The sequence below is a fragment of the Rhinichthys klamathensis genome, unplaced genomic scaffold, assembly GCF_029890125.1.
Source record: "Rhinichthys klamathensis goyatoka isolate OS25496 unplaced genomic scaffold, OSU_Roscu_1.1 h1tg000011l_1, whole genome shotgun sequence".
Taxonomy (NCBI): Eukaryota; Metazoa; Chordata; class Actinopteri; order Cypriniformes; family Leuciscidae; genus Rhinichthys; species Rhinichthys klamathensis.
The window spans coordinates 2,412,063-2,430,925 of NW_026606564.1; the positions used below are offsets into that span (position 1 = coordinate 2,412,063).

Sequence of the window (18,863 nt, forward strand, 5' to 3'; positions counted from 1 at the left end):
AATTATTTTAAGAGGCATGAGTAGTCATACCGCGAACTGGAAAACATCCTCTGTGTGGTGACGTGCCGTGACGTCATTCTCCGACAATGATGGCTGCCGCTGGAGCTTCAGCCTCAGATATCAGGCAGAAAAGACCCCTGTCTGGAGCTCCTGCAGCCCTATAAACCACTGCTATCAGCGTCCCGCAGTACTTGAAAAATCACCTGAAGGGATAATGAGGAACACTTGGGGCGGCTGTTTGAAAATATCGCAATATTTCCCCTGAATATGTGTTTCGCGGAGCAGCGAAAAACAGCCGTTAATCTGAGGGTGATTTTCTGCTCGCGATGATTCACTGGTAATTTTCCAGCAGCTCGAGACTCTCCTCAGACAAAAACACCAAGACAATTCATAAAAATGAAATTTACCGAGCATCTATCTGCCCACATCACCCCGGAGTGGAGGAAACAATACATTCAATATGAGGTAAGAGATGAAGAAAAGCAACTTTGAGCTATTTTACATCAAACAGTTTCCATTCAGCTCATTGAACATGTCAAAAACAAGTCACCTGCCATTATAATGTAATATTTAAACGAAAGACAGGCTTACATCTGGATTTGTGTGATTTAATAACTGTAATATTTGTTCAGGGTTAGTCTGTAACCGAAAGCTAACAGCTGATAGCATTTAAAGCTAACGTGGGTCTTTATGAGCGGCAGGGATGCAGGTGAATGAGTCCAGAGATGTTTCGCACTTCTCGTGTTCAGCTTGATTAATATAGTTATTATAGAAAAAAATCTGAACCAAAAGAAGGACAAAACGATAGTTTCAAGTTCATCAAACAAATATCGTTACACGCCAATCCACTCAATTCCAGGATGTAACGTTACTGTTGTTAAACACAAATCTCTGTAAACACTCAGCTTGGACATAAAATTATGTTTTTGCTTCAGATCTGGAAATATAACGAATGTATTCTTAATATTACGATTTATAATACATTAGGAGTATTGGGTAAACTTAATATTTGAGAATGGATAGAGTGAACAAGTAAATCAAGCTCATATCAATGGCCAAATTGTTACTGAAAACCTACATTTTTCATCTCTATTTAATACATAAAACATTTAGGAATGGCTGTGTGCATATGTGTTAATTTTAATTTTTTCGACATTGCCTTGCAGTTTTTTTCTCCCCATCTTGAATTTCAGGTCTGTCTTTACCTACAGGAGACATTCTCTCAAAACAAACATATATGATGGTGATACAGAGCTTCAAAGAGCAATGCTTAGCAGACTACATAATTTCATTATTTCACATGAGAGCATACGAGGCAGTTTTCTTTGTCTCCGACAGTGGACTGGGTTAGAGTTGACAGGGCTTTAGTGTACTGCAGCTCCTTCAGGGTTTAATGGCCTACACATAATGAGATTATTGCCTTCCTCTTGAACATTCGCTAATTAATTAGTCATCATCCCTTTTTGAGAGTGGTACACTACACGGCGGATTGTGTTTGCGAGGGAGTGTTTGAGATTGTACATGCTTGAATCAAATATAAATGATGGCGGAAAATCAACTGGTGAAGGATTTGCTTTCTACGCCACACTTAGACTTTATCATGCTCTCTCACCCGCCTTCGTTTTGATCTTGAGGACAATTCGTTTTTCTCCTCTCATGTTTTGCCCACTGTGGCTGGACGCTATGAATGTGTTGTTTTGTTATGTTCTGTGACCCTTTTTTGTGTCACACAGTCTTGACAAAGCTGATGTCAGCTTATTTAGAGATATGAGCATTTTATGCTGAAATTCGTGTTTTGTGTGGGCTATCACATGATTCCTGACGCTCGAAAAGAGAAGTGAGAGGAAAGTTGTGACCCTAATGACACATTACAGGGCTCCAGACTAACTGTTTTCACTAGGAGCGCTGTAGCCCCGAACTGAATTTTTTTAGGAGCACAGGCAGAAAATTTAGGGGCACACCTTAAATCAACCTGCAATGCAGTTATTCGCATTTACCCCCATTTGGACTGTATTACTGACAAATGCCTTGGTAATAAATAGACATGAACGTACATAAATTACTATGTGCAGCAGTGTTATTTTAAGTTCACAGGGCTCCAGTCCAGACTAACATTTGAGGGCAGCCGTATCGGAGCCACTGGATTCTACAGAAAGTATTTGGTAGCACTGGGGGGCTGACAATAAAGCACTAAGCTTAATTTGAGGTGTATATAAAATTAACTTTAATTATTAGCATTCATAATGTCTTAATATTAATTCAAAAGCAAAATGAGTGAAAAAATAGCTAATAGGCTCTCCTCTGCAGCAATTTAATCTTTTTTTTTAATGCAAGATTTCCTACATCTTGAAACTTTTAGTTTTATAAATGGGAACACTCTTTGAAGGATGAACAAAAAATGTTTTGGTCATCACATCAAAAATAACATTTAAATATGATATTATAGTTTTGAAGTGCTGGAAAAGGATGTGTTGTACTCGTAAGTGTTTGACTATTTCTGTCACAATACCATAGTTACAGTTAGTGTTACTACATTAAATCAATGGTGAATGTTGCTGATTTGTGGACTTAACGCCTTCTAAAATGTGTTCATTCATGGCACAATGTTTCTCCTGGTTTCCACGTCAGCGCTGTTTGATCTGATATCAATGGTTTATAACAGACAATTCTGCGCCAAATCTGAATGTTTCTCACTGGATCTCGCAGCAATGTTATTAATTCTGTGGCGAATTCAATGGATTTCTTCACTGGATCTCCAAGCGCGGTGTAGTAACGGTGTCGCGTGATCCAGATCGACCCGCAACTGGCGAGTAGCTCGCGGCACTGTCTATTATTGATCCGAAGTAATAAACGGTCCGTGAAGCACAAACGAGTAGCGCAGTTTCATTCCGCTTTCATTTCGTTTGCCATTTGATGCTGGGCAACGTTGTGGTCAAATTTTGGTCGCACCGGCAGGAACAATGGCCGCAGTCTGGAGCCCTGAACATTCCATACTTTTTCCGGTTAATGAAGACCATCATCCGAGTATCTAAAGTGCACTTTTTTGGGAGGGAATTTTCAGTGTGAAAACACCACTATTTATACTACAATGCAACATAGTGCACAAGCACGCAAATTGCTCTTTCAAAAAGCCTGCTGAAGTCAAAACTATAGGCAAGGACCTTTTTCTCGGTCATGGTAATGTGGTGAATGCTGGCCTGCTGGTAGAACAAGTAAACATCCCTGATGCTGCTGTCAAGGCCACGATCCCTCTGAGCTCATGTTTTCTTACAGGATTTTGTTTTTGCTGCAGACTTGACTGTACTATATACTGCAGAACTGCTTATAATTTGGACATCACTTTTTGAACAACATTGTTTTTTTTTTTTGAGCAGTCAAAGCGTATAATCGCTCTGCTCCAGCACCACAGTTTTTTTGTTTTGTTTACGTTCTCCATTTAGTTGTGAAAGATAAGGTGCATCCCATTTTGTGTGCTTATGCACTGTTCTGTGCCATTTTTTGTATGAATAGTAGTGCTGCCCCCTAATAGTTGACCAAACGTTAGTTGATGAGAAGAGGCTTGGTCGACCAAATTTAAGTTGGTCGCAAAGAGAGAAAAAAAAAACTCCACAGGAAGTGGTGAAGTCATGCAGTCCACGACGAACAGATCATTAACACGGCCCATATGACAATTATGTCAGACAGAAGAACCAAACTGTGGATAATTTTGAGAGGGTTAAGAATAACCCAAAAAAGTGATCTGCAAACTCTGCAGGCAAACGTTCACCTAACATTCATCAACCTCAAACTTGATTTCTCATTTGAAACATGCAAGTAGTAGCCTCCCAAACCCCGCCCCCCCTCCTGGGCCACAATATCATGAGATGAGAGTTAGAGGAGCTTGATGGGCAGCAATTGTTTCCCTGTCAATATCTTGTGATGTAACGATGAGGCATAACAACTAATATAGGGCATGCCAAATATTGATATGTTGTTATTGATTTGAGTTCCACTGGCAAAGTTACTGCCTCTTTCACTTCTCACTGTTTCTCCAGTGCGTTTTATGACCTTTCACCCAGTGCGTCGTATAAAGGCGAGTAAGATACCCTCCTTCCACAATATCATTGTAATTTTTCATATTAAGTAAAATTTTAAGAGTAATTGAAAAGCATGCTGCTGAATAAAACAAATTGTTATTGCCTGGGACATCCATCTTTAAGCCGGCATTAATATGAATTAGAAATAAAAGGCATTTTTCCTACACTGATTTTAGCCTCTGTTTGAAGGGGTGTGTCTGCAGTGAGACTTCAGTGTAAACGCCCACTGCTGTGATTGGCTGACATCTTTATGAAATGGCTAAGTATTAGACGTGGAACTCTCTCGAAAACGTTTAACACGTTTTTTACGATTACTGCTCTCAAGTTTAACTAATGGTAAAATATTTCAATGTGAATTAACCCTTTAAGACATTACCGACTGTGTTTACGAGAATGCTCACCAAGCATTTTGGCATGTGTGTAGTTGACCGTTTAGGCGTGAACTCGAAGCCCAACGTATCTCTTTTGCGGCTTAATGCACTTTTAATAACACTTTTTATTATCGAGCACATCCTGCAGTTTAGCAACAGTAGGCTGTATTTCCGTCTTGATCGTCTTTTATAGAGAAAAACTTCAGATCAAACTTTATAAAGCTATTATCGGCCAATAACTATTGGAGCCCGATCAATCGGAACGAATGCCCTAAATTATAGTTCTGCGTAACAACACTGTAAATCCCTCCTGAAATTGCGATGATTAACATACAATAACAATAGCAATGTCACTGTCTTGATTTACTGATGCATAAAACAGCAATAAACTAATTGAGAAATGGTTATCAGGTTGTATTGAATGTCTAGCTACAGTACTTGAAAAATTTGGCCTAATGTTTCCCCACACAAAAATAATTTATTATGTAGGCCTAAATTATGTTTCTAATTTGTTATGATCTCTAATTTCTGTTGGTGAATTCTAGTTCTGTTAATCAACAATAATAGTAGTGGTTAAAATATCAAGGGAAATAATCAACACCTTTGGTTTTGTCATGATTGTGCAGCCCTAATTTGCAGTTTCATTTTTCTCTGTCTTAAACTATACAGCGATTACTCCCAAAAATGGGCATATTACAATTTATACACATTTGTATTTAAAAAAAAATGGTGTATGTGCAATTGTGTTTTAATAAAATAAAAAAACCTCTCGTCTCAGATTTAAAACTAATATTGGCCAATCAAATGGTGCATCCCTGCAGAATTGCTGCGACGCCATTGCTTTGTCCTTCTTTTTTTCTTTTTTAAGGACATAGGGGATATAGGGGATATCTGATTCTAGATTTGGACAAAGTTAAAAACACCCATTTCCTCTATTCTTTTAGTTTTAGTGCTTCCTCTTCTGTACTCAAGAACTCATGTCTTTCTTCTCACTCCGTCTGTATCCTGGCAGAGGTTCCCTCGTCAGTCAGTACGGGCACAGTGCCAGTCACATGCTGCTGTGTAATATGAAAGCCAATTGTCTGACCTCTGGAAATGGTGTTTCATATTCTTCTCTTCTCCACAGGCTTTTAAAGAAATGTTGTACTCCGCCCAGGATCAAGCCCCATCAATTGAAGGTAAATGCATATGTGACCTAGGTATGTCTGTCTGCATGCAAACATCATCTCAGCTCATAAAATGAACAATAAAGTCTAATTTCTGTGACCACTAAATGGAATCAAAAAAATAAAGCTTTCAATCAGGCTTCCCATCTCACTTTGGTCAGTCAAACAAATACAGATAGGCCCTGTCCCAAATGGCACCCTAAGCAATTTTGTGCTTTGACTGTCTGGTAGACATTTGTTGCCTCATTGTGAGCTTGGCAGAAGTTCATATCAAGGGTGCATGGTGGCCACAATGGAGGAGCTCGTGAGCACACTTATGAAACCTATAATGACAAATGGTAGACCCTACGGGCTTTTAGACTTCATGTGCATTCAAGAATGCAAGTGTACATGAAGTGTAATATTGATTGGTTAGAATCTAGCTATTTTAACAGAGACTTTACACATCAGACTTTGTTTAGAGCTATATCTAGTTCATAAACCTTAACAAACATATCCAGAGCATATACACAATAACTTATGTGACTAACTAGTGCAATCCCATCTTCCTCCTCCATATCATTGCCAGAGTACAATGTAAACACCAGCATCTTGTAAATGAATCCCTTGTAAATGAATTTTGGTGGACAAGTTTGGGTTTTCTGTCAGGTTAGTTAAACCTCTTAGTTTGATCATATTAGACAGTGGTTCTCTATCTATCAATGTTGCCCTGAGTTGGTTTTTACCAAACACTCAATTAAATGAAAAATCTAAATCAGTAATCAGTCAAAATCAATGGTAGTCTTTAAAAAAGGAAGGGCAAAGTTTCACCTCAGGTTTAGCAAATTTAAGATGTCATGGTTCTATCAGATAACAGCAGAACAAAGAGCTGAGTTTGCATCATCGTGTCACTATCTCAGATTAGCACACGGTTATAAAGGAGAGCACTTTATAGGTTTAATACTTTACACATAACACTATCAGGTTTCATATTAACATTGGTTAGCCTAATAATACATTAGGGACCATGAACTAACAATGAAAATACTTTTAAAGTATTATTTAATCTAGGTTAATTTATACATATTTTTTAACTTTCAAGTTGTATAAGTTATTAATGCATTATGAACCAATGTCAATTAACCATGTAATATATTTATAAATTTCAGTTTGTAGTACTATATTAACAGTAATTAGATTTAAAAATAAACGTTAAGCTGGATTAATAAATGATATAATATTAGTAAAAATTGTCAAATATTAGGGCCGTCACTAACGATTATGTCGGTAATCGAGTAAGCGGTCGATTATTTTTTACTATTAATCGGTTAAAGGGTTAGTTCGCCCATTTAAGACATGAAGTTGTATGCAATCCTTACCAGCACTATAGTGCATACACACTGACCCACTCTGTTGTCACCTCCCTGGTCAGAGTTCTGGCCGCTGGAAGTTTTTCAATAAAGTACTCCCGGTTATTTTCCGGGGCCACAAAACTGTGCGTTTTTACTTGAAAAAATTATTTGCGTTTCAAAGCTTGATTAATTTATCACACAAAAAACACGCCGGTCAAAATTCATACCTCAGTTTTAATCGGCACTATTTTCTATCCATTTCTATCAATCCGCGCTGCTGTCAACAGTGCGCACGTTCCAATCAGCTGTTGATAGCGCGACTCGCTGACAACATGTCTGACTGCGAAACTTCTGATGATGAAACCAATTTTAGCACAATGTCAGACGGATCAGATGATGAAAGTAATTTTAGCACAACGACAATGTTATTGATTGCAACACAAAACCTCAATTGTGTGTGTGTTCAATCAAATAGTTTTCTCAGCAAATTGTACCAATATCCCTATAGCTGTTTTTATATTAGACATCTTTTCACGTGTTTTATAATGGAGTCTAACATCAGCTTGTTTATCGTACAGTTTAGACATGGGATCATAAAGTTAGTAAATAGAGCTTACCCGTGGTACTGGTACAGCAAAACTCTTTAATTTTCCTTTTCCTCCTTGGTTGGGGATGTAATCGTCTTCGCTGAAGTGAGCACTACACACACGAAAATCCTTTATTCTGGATATTTTAGCTCCCGCAGAGTAGCCGATGGCAACCAGCCAAATCAACAACACGCGCTTGCACCCCCTGCTGGTGAGGTCGACTAACAGCAGATGGAGATTATGCTCGGTAAAGCCTAGTTCACACTACAGGATTATAAGCCCGATTTAAGCCCGATTTGCAAATCGTTGAGCTCGCCGACAGGTCAGGGTGTTATCGCGTGCAAATCGCGGGGGATTAGCGGACGATGGACGCTCGCCAATCTGTTAGTATGAAAGAGGCAACAACGCATCAAAGACGCTCGCTGACGTCTCGCAGACGCGTCGCCGAGCCCAGAAAAATATCTAGCATGCTAGATATCCAGAGCTGTCGCCCGACTCAACCTCAGTGATGTCATGAGCTACAGCCAATCAGAGCAAGGCATGGGTTGCTCCAATCAGAGCAAGGCATGGGTCTTCGTCTTCTTCGCTGGGTATTAGCGCGCGTGATGTTTTGCGTCATTTCCGGTTCGTTTTATCGCGTGATTTTTTTGTGACAAAACGTGGTTTGTAGACAAGATTGAATTGTTGGGTGACAGAGTTGTTGTCAACTCGTGTAGTGCGTTACCTCCTGTTGCGGATCAATCACGTTGTGTCGTGTGGTGTGAACAGCTCAACAACTTGAACACTCCTGATTTCACAGAGAGCAAGTCATGTAGTGTGAACCGGACAGTTCAGCCCGACGTTTTAAAATCATGTAGTGTGAACTAGGCTTAAGCTGTCTCATAGTTATATTCGAAACAGGAAAACGATGGAATCTGAACTTTGATCCCGGCACATCCTTGTGGTCACAGCCTGGGAATTTACAAGTTCGCACCATTGTTAATTTAATACTTTTTACGTCGTTGTCAATCGATTGTGAAACACAATGGAACAGCTGATTGGAACGTGCGCACTGTTGACAGCAGCGCGGATTGATAGAAATAGATAGAAAATAGTGCCGATTAAAACTGAGGTATGAATTTTGACCGGCGTGTTTTTTGTGTGATAAATTAATCAAGCTTTGAAACGCAAATCATTTTTTCACGTAAAAACGCACAGTTTTGAGGCCCCGGAAAATTACCGGGAGGACTTTATTGAAAAACTTCCAGCGGCCAGAACTCTGACCAGGGAGATGACAACAGAGTGGGTCAGTGTGTATGCACTATAGTGCTGGTAAGGATTGCATACAACTTCATGTCTTAAATGGGCGAACTAACCCTTTAATTTATTGTGTGGTAATAAATAGACCTATGCAAGCAAATGGCTTAAAATACACACAGTATATAATAACAATGAGGCAATAATAATTTATTCAAATAAAGTATCAAAAGCAAGTAATCGTATGATTTCATACATGACGTAGCGTACATAATATAAAAAATCAACATATGTACATGTGATTGTTGTTTTTACACTTTACAGCATGATAATCCTAGTTTAATATTGGCCAAACAATTCAATTCAAACGTCCACTATCTTTAATATTTGTCCACTTCGTTCTTAATGATAGAAATGGTACATCTACTGTCACTTCTTAAACAAGAACATGTGGACATCAAAACATTCAAACTCAGAGAGGGTTCAAACTTTTTATTTTAAAATCACGATGAACAGTTTGTCTATTTAGAAAAAGATATTGATGTATTCTCCTATGTTGACATGGGTTTATAAATGATTTACCTTACAAATCTGATGAAATGCGTTCCTAGATGAACGTTATAAGCAACTCAAACTCACAGCAGATGCAGAGATGGAGTTTGATACGCGCTCCACGCATATGATAACAGCATAACTGTGAATGGAGCTGCTCTGTGATGTACGTTACCTACACGCATGTAAATAATTAAAATATTTATTTAAAACTGCAGCGCATATATTTATTTTATTTAATCACAGATTTTGTGAATTCACAATACTGTGCTATGATTTTTTTTAAATGGTTTTAATACATCTTGCAGCCTTAGAAAACCGGCTAATAATGCAGTTCATGGATTCTCGTCTGTGGAATCCGCCACCTCCGGCATTTTGCCGGTTAATCGACACGGGTAAATTGCAATCGTGGATTTTTTTTTTAAAACGTGTACTCCTATTTAATCAAGGAATTGTGACAGCCCTGTAAAATGTTCTGAAATATTATTGTTCGTTCTTACACCTTATGCCTTAACTTATGTTAACAAATGTAACCTTATTGTAAAGTGTTATCAGCATTTTTTCCCTGTGTATGAAATTTACAACCCGTACAATCTGAAGTTGCTTTGCTTGCAGTTCACTGGTGTTTGTACAAAAACAAGCACCTGTTAGTGTCTCTGCTGCTCCGAGCTTCTGTGTTTGACTTCACCCATATGTTTTCACACAAAAAAAGCTTTGTTTTTAGTTCAGTTTGTGCAGTTTCAGCAGGTACTGCATGTTCTTTTATGTCATTGTAATTTGCTGTCTTTTGCTTGCATGTCAGAAATGTAAGCCGTGAGCAAGTCTCATCTCAGTAATGCATATGCCCTACCGATAACCATACTTTTTTTAAAGTATGAAATATGAATGCATTGTGATACTAAGAAGATTATGTTCAGTGCCTTTACATTACATTTACTTTGGGGCATTTATGGAACTAAGGAGATCAAACCTTTGCCCAACTTCTATTAATTGTTTATTATGTTGTAAATGGCTTCTGGTGCAAAATCATTAATAGCCCCCATCTAGAGATCTCTATTCCCTCTTAAGGTTCCCAAGATCAAGCTAGCTACAGATTCTTACTAGTGACTGTTTTTCTTAATAGTTGGCGAATTTAACTTTACTTTAAAGGTGCTCTAAGCGATGTTGGGTGTCGTCACTTCTTGTTGACGTTCGAAGTATTGTCAAACAAAACGGAGGCTTTTCCAATAGTGGTCGGCCGATATTGTTTTTTTAATGGCCGATGTCGATATCTTAGAGAGCAGGGTGGCCGATATAAAGGCGATATTTTTAAGTGTATATATATATATATATTTTTTTTTTTTAATCAATATTTAATAAATTATAAATAAATTAGAAAACAAATTTTGCTTATACTTGCTTTAAACATGCTTATACTTTAGATGGCAACCTCTTGAATCTGCAATCCTAATACAGTTTGTTTTTTCGCAAATAAAGTAGGCTAATTGTTTAAAACTGTATATTAATATGTGAATAAAAAAGGAGGTAAACACTGTAACAGGGCACTCAGTAATCTGGTAATTTCGTGCGCACTGGTAATCATATTTTTTTCAAATAAAGACAAGGTTGGTAATGCTAATTTTACATACAGCACACAGTGAAAACGATATGAATATGACACGGTGGGCAACTGGATATAGCACAGCATATTTTAAAATGAAGGATTTAAAGGTTTTCTATCACGTCTCCTGTGAAGCTGATCTTCTGTTTGCATTCACTCACTTCGCATGGACCGACCGTCACTCGCAGTAACACGTTTATGCAGGCTACAAATGCACACTTCACAAGATATCACAGCTGGATTCGAATAAATCTGCAAGGTTTGTGAAATTAAATGTTTATTAGATATTCAGATATTTTTTTTAATGATGTAGATGCGTATTTGCTGAATGTTGACGGTAAATGAGAAAGTATTTTAGCCTGATTGTTTGCCTTTTCTGTTTCAAATAATATAAAAGCAAACGCTTTACTTTTTTTGCGTACTATTTACTTTCTTTGTTTACCAGTTTTGTCTAACAAAGTATTAGATATGACTGACAGAGATCGTAAATTAATGGAGACGGAGAATGTGAGAGCGCTGTGTGATCAGGCGCTGCCGTTCTCTTCTCAGGCGCTGGTGTTCTCAGCACCACCCATCAAAATAAAAGTCCCGCTTCCAACACATCGGCCAATCAGAAAAACTATCGGCCTATGCCGTTATTTTAAAAAAAGCCAAATATCGGCCTTGGCGATATATCGGTCGACCACTATTCCTTATCTTTTTCCCTCTTCTTTGCAATCTGTTCATCGGAACGTCGTCTCTTTTGGTCATGTGTCGGCCATATCAAACTTAAAGAGAATATAATTCTAGCTTCCCTCTTCATGCTTCTCTCTCCTCCACTCCCCCCTTCATGTGTGCGCGCACTAACCCCACCCCCAAATCCTTCTTGTCGGTTATTGGCTGGAACACTGTTTGCTATGTTTCGTGGTGCGGGTTGGCCCAGTTTGTTTTTGTTGCCGTTTGTGGAGCCTGGGGTGTCTGCAGAGACCGCGTTTTTTTACAGTGTGTTCAGGGGACAGGCAGCTAGCGGATAGTGAGGAGATGTATGTGACAAAAATGTTTTGGCCTAAAAAACGCGCGACATCGCTTTGAGCACCTTTTAGATATTCAACAAAAAAAGTGAATATCAGTAAAACTCCCAGTGGTATCACACCATGTTATAGAACCTTCTGTTCCATTATACTTGACTATCATCAGGCCGTTATCACAATCAAAGTCCACAGTGTTTCTCAAACAGCTAAATAATTATGAATTATGCCTCAGTGTCTTTTTGGTTTGTTCCAACCTGTCTTAATGCCAATAACTGGAAAAGACAAATCCTGACCTGAAGTCAGTGTAAAGTTGATAGAGAAAAACTTTGTCTTGGTAGTAATGTCATGCTATCTATTAGTTCCCGGGGTTCAGCGCAAGGCCCACAGCTAATGGAAAACTTATGGAGGACTGTTCTAGCACTTAGATAAGCAGTGATTTACATCCAAAGGTTACCCCCCCCCCCCCCCCCCCCCCCCCCCACACACACACACACACACACACATACACATGTCCAGATGCTCATTTTTCATACAACAGTGTTAAAGCTCCCAGAGAGCCATAAACCTGCATACTGGGTGTTTTTCTAAGCTGTGGGATGATGGTAGTTGTGATTATCTAGAAATAACTATAATCTTCTGTCAAAGTTTGTGGTTTTTCTTGGGTGGTGATAAGTGTAGTTAATGGGATTGTTTAAGTAAAGCTATGATTTTGGACAGGAAATTGCATGACCAGGGTTTTTCGTTAATAAGATGCTGATTTTTTTTTTGATGACGGATATGAGAAAGGGCTGATAGTGCAGGTGTTTGAAGTCATAAACCTCTAATTTTAAGTGTTTTGCGTACAGTTACGCGAGCGATTATGCCCATCTTTATTTGTCAGTACTTCAGTGTTCAGAGTGAGATCATGGTCTCTAGATTTCTTAATGGAGATTTCATCCTAGTACACAAGTACATTGCAAAATCCCATTAGTTACTGTTCTCACAAAAAAATATCAGTACTTGCATTACAAGTAGAATTTCAAATAAATATGGTAATTTAAGCCAAAATGTTAATGTAAATGTAACATTTTAACAAAGATATTATTGTCAAATTTGTCAATCCTGTCAATGTTGTTCTCCACCTGTGTTTTTTAGTTTGTTTGTAGAAATACTTTTTTCATTACTGTAAAGTTATGTAATTGAAGAATGCACAGCTCATACACCCAACTAATCAATAGTGACATTAGTTGTCAATGATTTGTATTGTCATTTTTATTGATTAGATGTGGCAGCCCTAGTTTTAGCTATTTTTTTGTGAGTTTAATCACAGACCTGGAATGATGAAAGAATCAGGGTTTTTCCGTGCCTTTTTGCAGATGTTATTGCCCAGCAATGTAAAAATGGCCATTTGGCAGATATATTGATCTATCACTAGCCAAAAGTTCATAACTGTTGTGTGTTATAGGTCTACATAATCACAGAGGTTCCTTTTCCAAGGTCATGCATTCCCTGGAAGATTTCAGTTCAAAAGTTCTCAAGTACAGAGACACTGTAGTTTATTTTCTCTCTCAGGAGCTCCAGCTAAAAGAGAGAGCTGTGTATGTTAATCCCTGCCGAGCTGATATGAAACTGAGCCGTGTGTTTGCATAGCAGGCCAGACACAATGACCCAGCTGAAGGTCTCACTGGGGAGGGTTACCTAAACCAGTACAGAGAGGGACTCCCTGCTGTAGAGCTGGAGTAATCCAGTATTAAACAGTTTGTTGTGAGAATAACCCAGAATCTTCTTAACCCTTTCACTTCAAAATGTTGAACTCGCTAAACCTCATATGGCCATCATAACCCAAAAGAATTCTTACATGTTTACTTGAGGGTTTTATAGTAACTGATAAGTGTCATGTGATAAGAAAACTGCTTGCTCAGATAAATGTTTTAACACGTGTGACCGCGCTTAGTACGGTTGGTTTAGTATGGTTTAGTACTTTGATCAGGGAAGCAGTTCCTTATAAATCTTATCTACCTAATAGAACTTGCACATCAATGAGTCATTTAAAAAACAGTGTAGCTAATTTATGAACAAAGCCTAATAAACCCCTGTCAGTCAAACAGTGTTTGTTTTGGAAGTGTAGGATTATGGGCTGTTTTGTGAGTGTAGTGTTTCAAGAATCACACCTGGGAGTCACATTGTTTTAGTTTTGTCAGATGATGGTGTTTTTCAAACACACCTGCCACAGTACTTGAGCTTTGACAGATGAAACATGAGTAATATTGTGTGTAAAGTAAACCTCCCTCTCCCTCCTCACCTCTCATTGTGGATTCTACACACATTGTGAGCCCACTCATGTAACGGTTTTCTCGCCGTTGGCCTGCTTGTTTTAAGAGTTACACTTAAAATGTATCTGTACGCCAGTAGCCAGGTTTCCATCCAAGGTTTTTTTTTTGCGATAAAGCTTGAGTACATCAAAATGTTTACCGATGTATTTGATGGAAATTATAATTATTGATACAATTTTGCAAATGTCGAAACAATCTTTTCCCGTTTAACTTCTATGTCGATACTTCAAATGCTGTGAATGAATGAATGAATGAATAATGCAGTAGGGTTGAATAATTTTGATAATTAGCGCACAGGCTAATTTCGGGCTACAGGCATAAGTCAAAAATGTCAATTTTGGTCGAATTTGAGGTTTTCACAAAAATGAGTTCATTAAGCCCTCGTCTAGTGATACCAATGCTCCAAATAGCAATTAAACGTCTAAAAGTATCGTTATTTGTGTGTTCTCTGAGAGGAGTACCTTTCCTTTGTCCATGAAAATTGCTGTTTTTCTCTGCTCGCCTCTTGACGACTGGCGCTTCCTTTCAGCACAAGTTTGGCATTGTTTTAAAGCGCAGTATTCCAGCTTTGTATATATTTATAGGGAATTCTCAATGGCATTAGTCTGAACCAATGAAATGTGATTTTCAAACTCATGCTGATGTAAACAAAACAGTCTTCCTCGCGCTGACTGACAGATCGGAAGACGCCTCAGACAGCGCGCGATCCCGATATACACATAGGGTTTGAAACCGAGAATTGGTTCTTAGCCAGAACTGGTAATGTTTTTTAAATACTGGAACCGTGCGAAATTCCTAAGTTTCGTTTCTGAAAATGCACAATGTGACAATGCAATTTTTCTTAAGAATGATGTCATTGCTCACTCCATTTTATTGGTATGAAATGGCCAATTGGATGAAAACCGGCTGGAGACAGTAAATTTGGTAAACCTTTTTTTTTGTAATGCATATTCACTTTGTCGATGATAAAACTGGATGGAAACTTGGCTAGTGTGAAATTCACAATTTAGGAGGCAATGCTCCCAGTTTAGGTATTTCAAGCCATGAGTCATTTTCCCAAGTCTGAGAGTCCTGAGATAATGATTCATTGTCTGTCCGTCTGGACAGTATCAGCCAGACTTACTGTCATTGCGCTCTGTGTTTTGTCCCTCGGAGAGGAATATCATGCAGTTACGTCTCTATGGTGTCAAAGGTATTTACAGTCAACAGAAACTTCACATGCCCTCAAACTGTAAATGTTTGAAGCCATGACCCAAGAACTGTTATGATTATTGTGATTTAAGACCACATTGACTTAATTAGCCTTGACTCTTGGTTCTCAGACTAAGGATTTTGGAAAGACATGACGCAGAATAATTATACAGGGATTCCATGAAGTGTTAGTTTACCCAAAAATGAACATTCAGTCATTTTACTCATATCGTTCCAAACCTGTACAGACTTGAACACAAAAGATGTTCAAAAGTTTGAGGTCAGAAAGTTTTTTTTTTTTTTATTAAAATGTAATACTTTTATTTAGCAAGAACACGTGAAATTGATCAACAGTGACAGTAAATACTGAGTAACAAAAAAAATTATACATTACAAAAAAAGCTGTTCTTTTTTTAACTTTCTATTCATCAAAGAATCCTAATATATATATATATATCATGGTTAACACACAAATATTAACTTATGTCCTGGGAATTCAACAAGATTACCACATTAAGATGAATTGATTCTTGTTGGTGTGAAAGAGTATCCCCAGTAGCTTACAGCCTTAAAAGGGTGTAATCCAATATTTGACACACTGACTTTGATTCATGCTGTTTTTGTCCCTTATTTTAATCACAGGGCTCGAATTTCGGCGCGGGATTGCGGGTATTGCGCATAATTCTAATCATTCCCGCAGGTCTCCCATTTATAATGCGGGAAATTCCCGCAATCGTAATCCACACAGATAATAAAATCAAATCATTCTTTTAACAACTATCTTCCAGACGCAATTTCACAAACAGCGTGAGTGCTCAGCGGTGCCGCGCGTCTTCTATCTCTTCTCATAATGTGTTGTGCAAGGCAGGCATCAAGCGCTGCGGCGATAATACACACTCGCGTTTTGGAGTCGGGACCATAGACTGTAAGGTCGGGACATGACGGAATATTCACTTGCACAATCGGGCCAGCAGTGCATCGTGACTGAAGTCTTTTTAAGTCTCACCAGTTTAAACATTCAAGCGATTTTAAACTAATCAGTGCTCGCGCGCTCTCTGAGAGATTATTTTCTATGCGCACATTCATAGAAAATCCGCCTCAAAAACAGCTGGCCAGTAACTCTAAATATAGTCGGTTTTGTCTTTAATAAGCATAAAACGCATGCCAGTATAATGAACACAGGATCCGTGCACTAGCTCTTAAAGTGACGGCAGCCATATGTGTCTGTCATTTAATTTTGTTGTCAAAACAACAAAAGATGGCTTTAAGTTAAAGGAATCAGGATTAATAGCCTATGTATTTAATTTATTCAGAACTAAAATACTACCCAGTGTTATTTTCCATTTGATTAGTATTCATATATAGATACTGAATAAAGTAGTGTTAGACCTATTCAAAAACTTTTCTCTTTAAATGTCTTTATTTGTATCTTTATTCTATTGTATTTATTTGTGCTACTTTTTTCAATTTAATTAAACTATTTAAATCAAGCTTCCTTGTGATGTGTAAATTCTGAACAACAATATTACCCCATTGTAAAAATGCAATGAGCACAAACATTTAGGCAAGATAAATGTAATAATTTTGTTTGGAAAAAATGCCCCCCCCCCCCCCCCCCCCCCTTCTCCCCCTCAAACAAAAAAAATCCCCCCCATGAGAATCATCTAAGGGGGGATTTCCCCCCCATTTTCCAAAACGAAATTCAGGCCCTGAATCAGGTTTAACTTGCAAAAAGGTTCATTCAAATCTTCTCTAAATGCTTGTAATGGCTTGAGCCAAACTTTTGTCCTTGAGATCTCTTGCAAAGAAATTGTGATCTGAACAAGAATAATATTTTCTCTGGTAAGTGTGCAAAAAAGGCCCAACATGTTCGACTCTGCAGAAAGAGCTCTGCTTGTTTTCTCCTTCCCTCAAATATCCGCACAACCTCAGGCCTTTGAGCTGTGAGACAGAACAATGTTTTCCACAGGTTTCTTCTTTCTTGCTACCCCCCCCCCCCCCCCATCTTTTTCTTTGTTTTTCCTGAATTACATTTTCACATTATCTTCTTGCTTTTAGTCACAGATGAAGACACTGTCAAGAGATACTATGCCAAGTTTGAGGAGAAGTTCTTCCAAACATGTGAGAAGGAGCTGGCCAAAATCAACACTTTCTATTCAGGTAACCATGTGTAAACACTAGACTTGTTTGATGTAAACTCGCAGTTTGTGTCTGCTCCCTGTTGTTTCCATTTTTTTGTCATTAGTATTTACAGTGACAGATTACCCATAACACAGAGATTTAACTTTTCGAAAACAGACAGTAAAGCTCCTGATTCAAAGCCAGGACTGCCATTAAAGCAGGTTATTAAGCCATGTTATTTTATTATATCCCATTAAATAACCACCTGCTTTCTCTTTCTCTCACTCACACTCATTTATGTTCTTCTTGTCCAGTTGTATATTGGGTTACACTTTGTTTTAAGGTGAAGTTGTTCATGTTACAGTGAAATTACACATAAGCACTGAGCAATATTGATTAAACACATGTACTTATGATAGGGTTAAGCTTAGGTTTTGGTTTAGGGTTGGTTACTTGTTGTTTTGCATAATTTACTTTTATTATTATAGCAAGTACATGTAGCACTTTGCTAGATTTGCTAGACCTCAAGAATAAATGTAGAACAGAGCCCCATGAAATCCATTTGATTTTCCCCTAAATTCGGTTTTCCATTTTATCTTTTGGGGGGATTCTGTGTTTTATGACTTCATAAAAAAGTTTATAGAAACTTTAACTATTTAATCAAGCATTTAAAATGTGCTCAAATGAAAATATTATAATTAATTTAAAACAAAACATTGCACTTTTATATTTTGTCAAATAAGATGCTGCTCAACAGCACTACATTGGCAATACATTTAAAACATTGATGAAAAAATATCTTGGTTGTGTGATATTCCTTAGAAATAATAATTTTATAATTACTACTTTGAGAAGTACATTTTTAGCATATAGACAGGAGTGATATATTACTGTCATAATTTCTCGAAGTTAAACCAACGTATTTATTTTGATGGTTTGTTGTGAAGATCTTTCAGTTTTGGTTTCAGTTTCTGTGTGTGTAATTGACGGTATTTTTTCTCAAATAAAACCGTGAAAAACTTGTGAATTGACTCTCAAAGCAGTTCTGAAGATTAAATTAATGTGTACATGTCCTCATATATTGAGACGCAGATGCTGATGCTCGTTATCAACGTAAATTTTATCGCGATTCGATAGTTTATCGGCCCTAGTGGATAGTTATTTGATTTTATTCTTTAGGATCTGATTGGATCTTGAAAAGTGGGATTTACTTATCAGAATGAGGTGGTAGAAGGGTAGGGAGGGAGGAATTGCTGACATCAACCTAAAATAAACTGTACAGGCCAGGAAAGTAGCACATAATACCGTTC

General features: G+C 37.9%; 1 protein-coding gene across 1 annotated transcript in view; it reads left to right on the top strand.

Annotated features, from left to right (window-relative positions):
* The first annotated feature begins 32 nt into the window (after positions 1-32).
* xpr1b (xenotropic and polytropic retrovirus receptor 1b) overlaps positions 33-18,863 on the top strand; it is a 29,396-nt gene continuing 10,565 nt past the window's right edge. Inside the window, exons 1-3 of the mRNA XM_056263867.1 lie at positions 33-465; positions 5,574-5,625; positions 17,491-17,592. Coding sequence (XP_056119842.1) covers positions 397-465; positions 5,574-5,625; positions 17,491-17,592 — 223 coding nt within the window. The 5' untranslated portion in view covers positions 33-396. The remainder of the gene's footprint in view (positions 466-5,573; positions 5,626-17,490; positions 17,593-18,863) is intronic.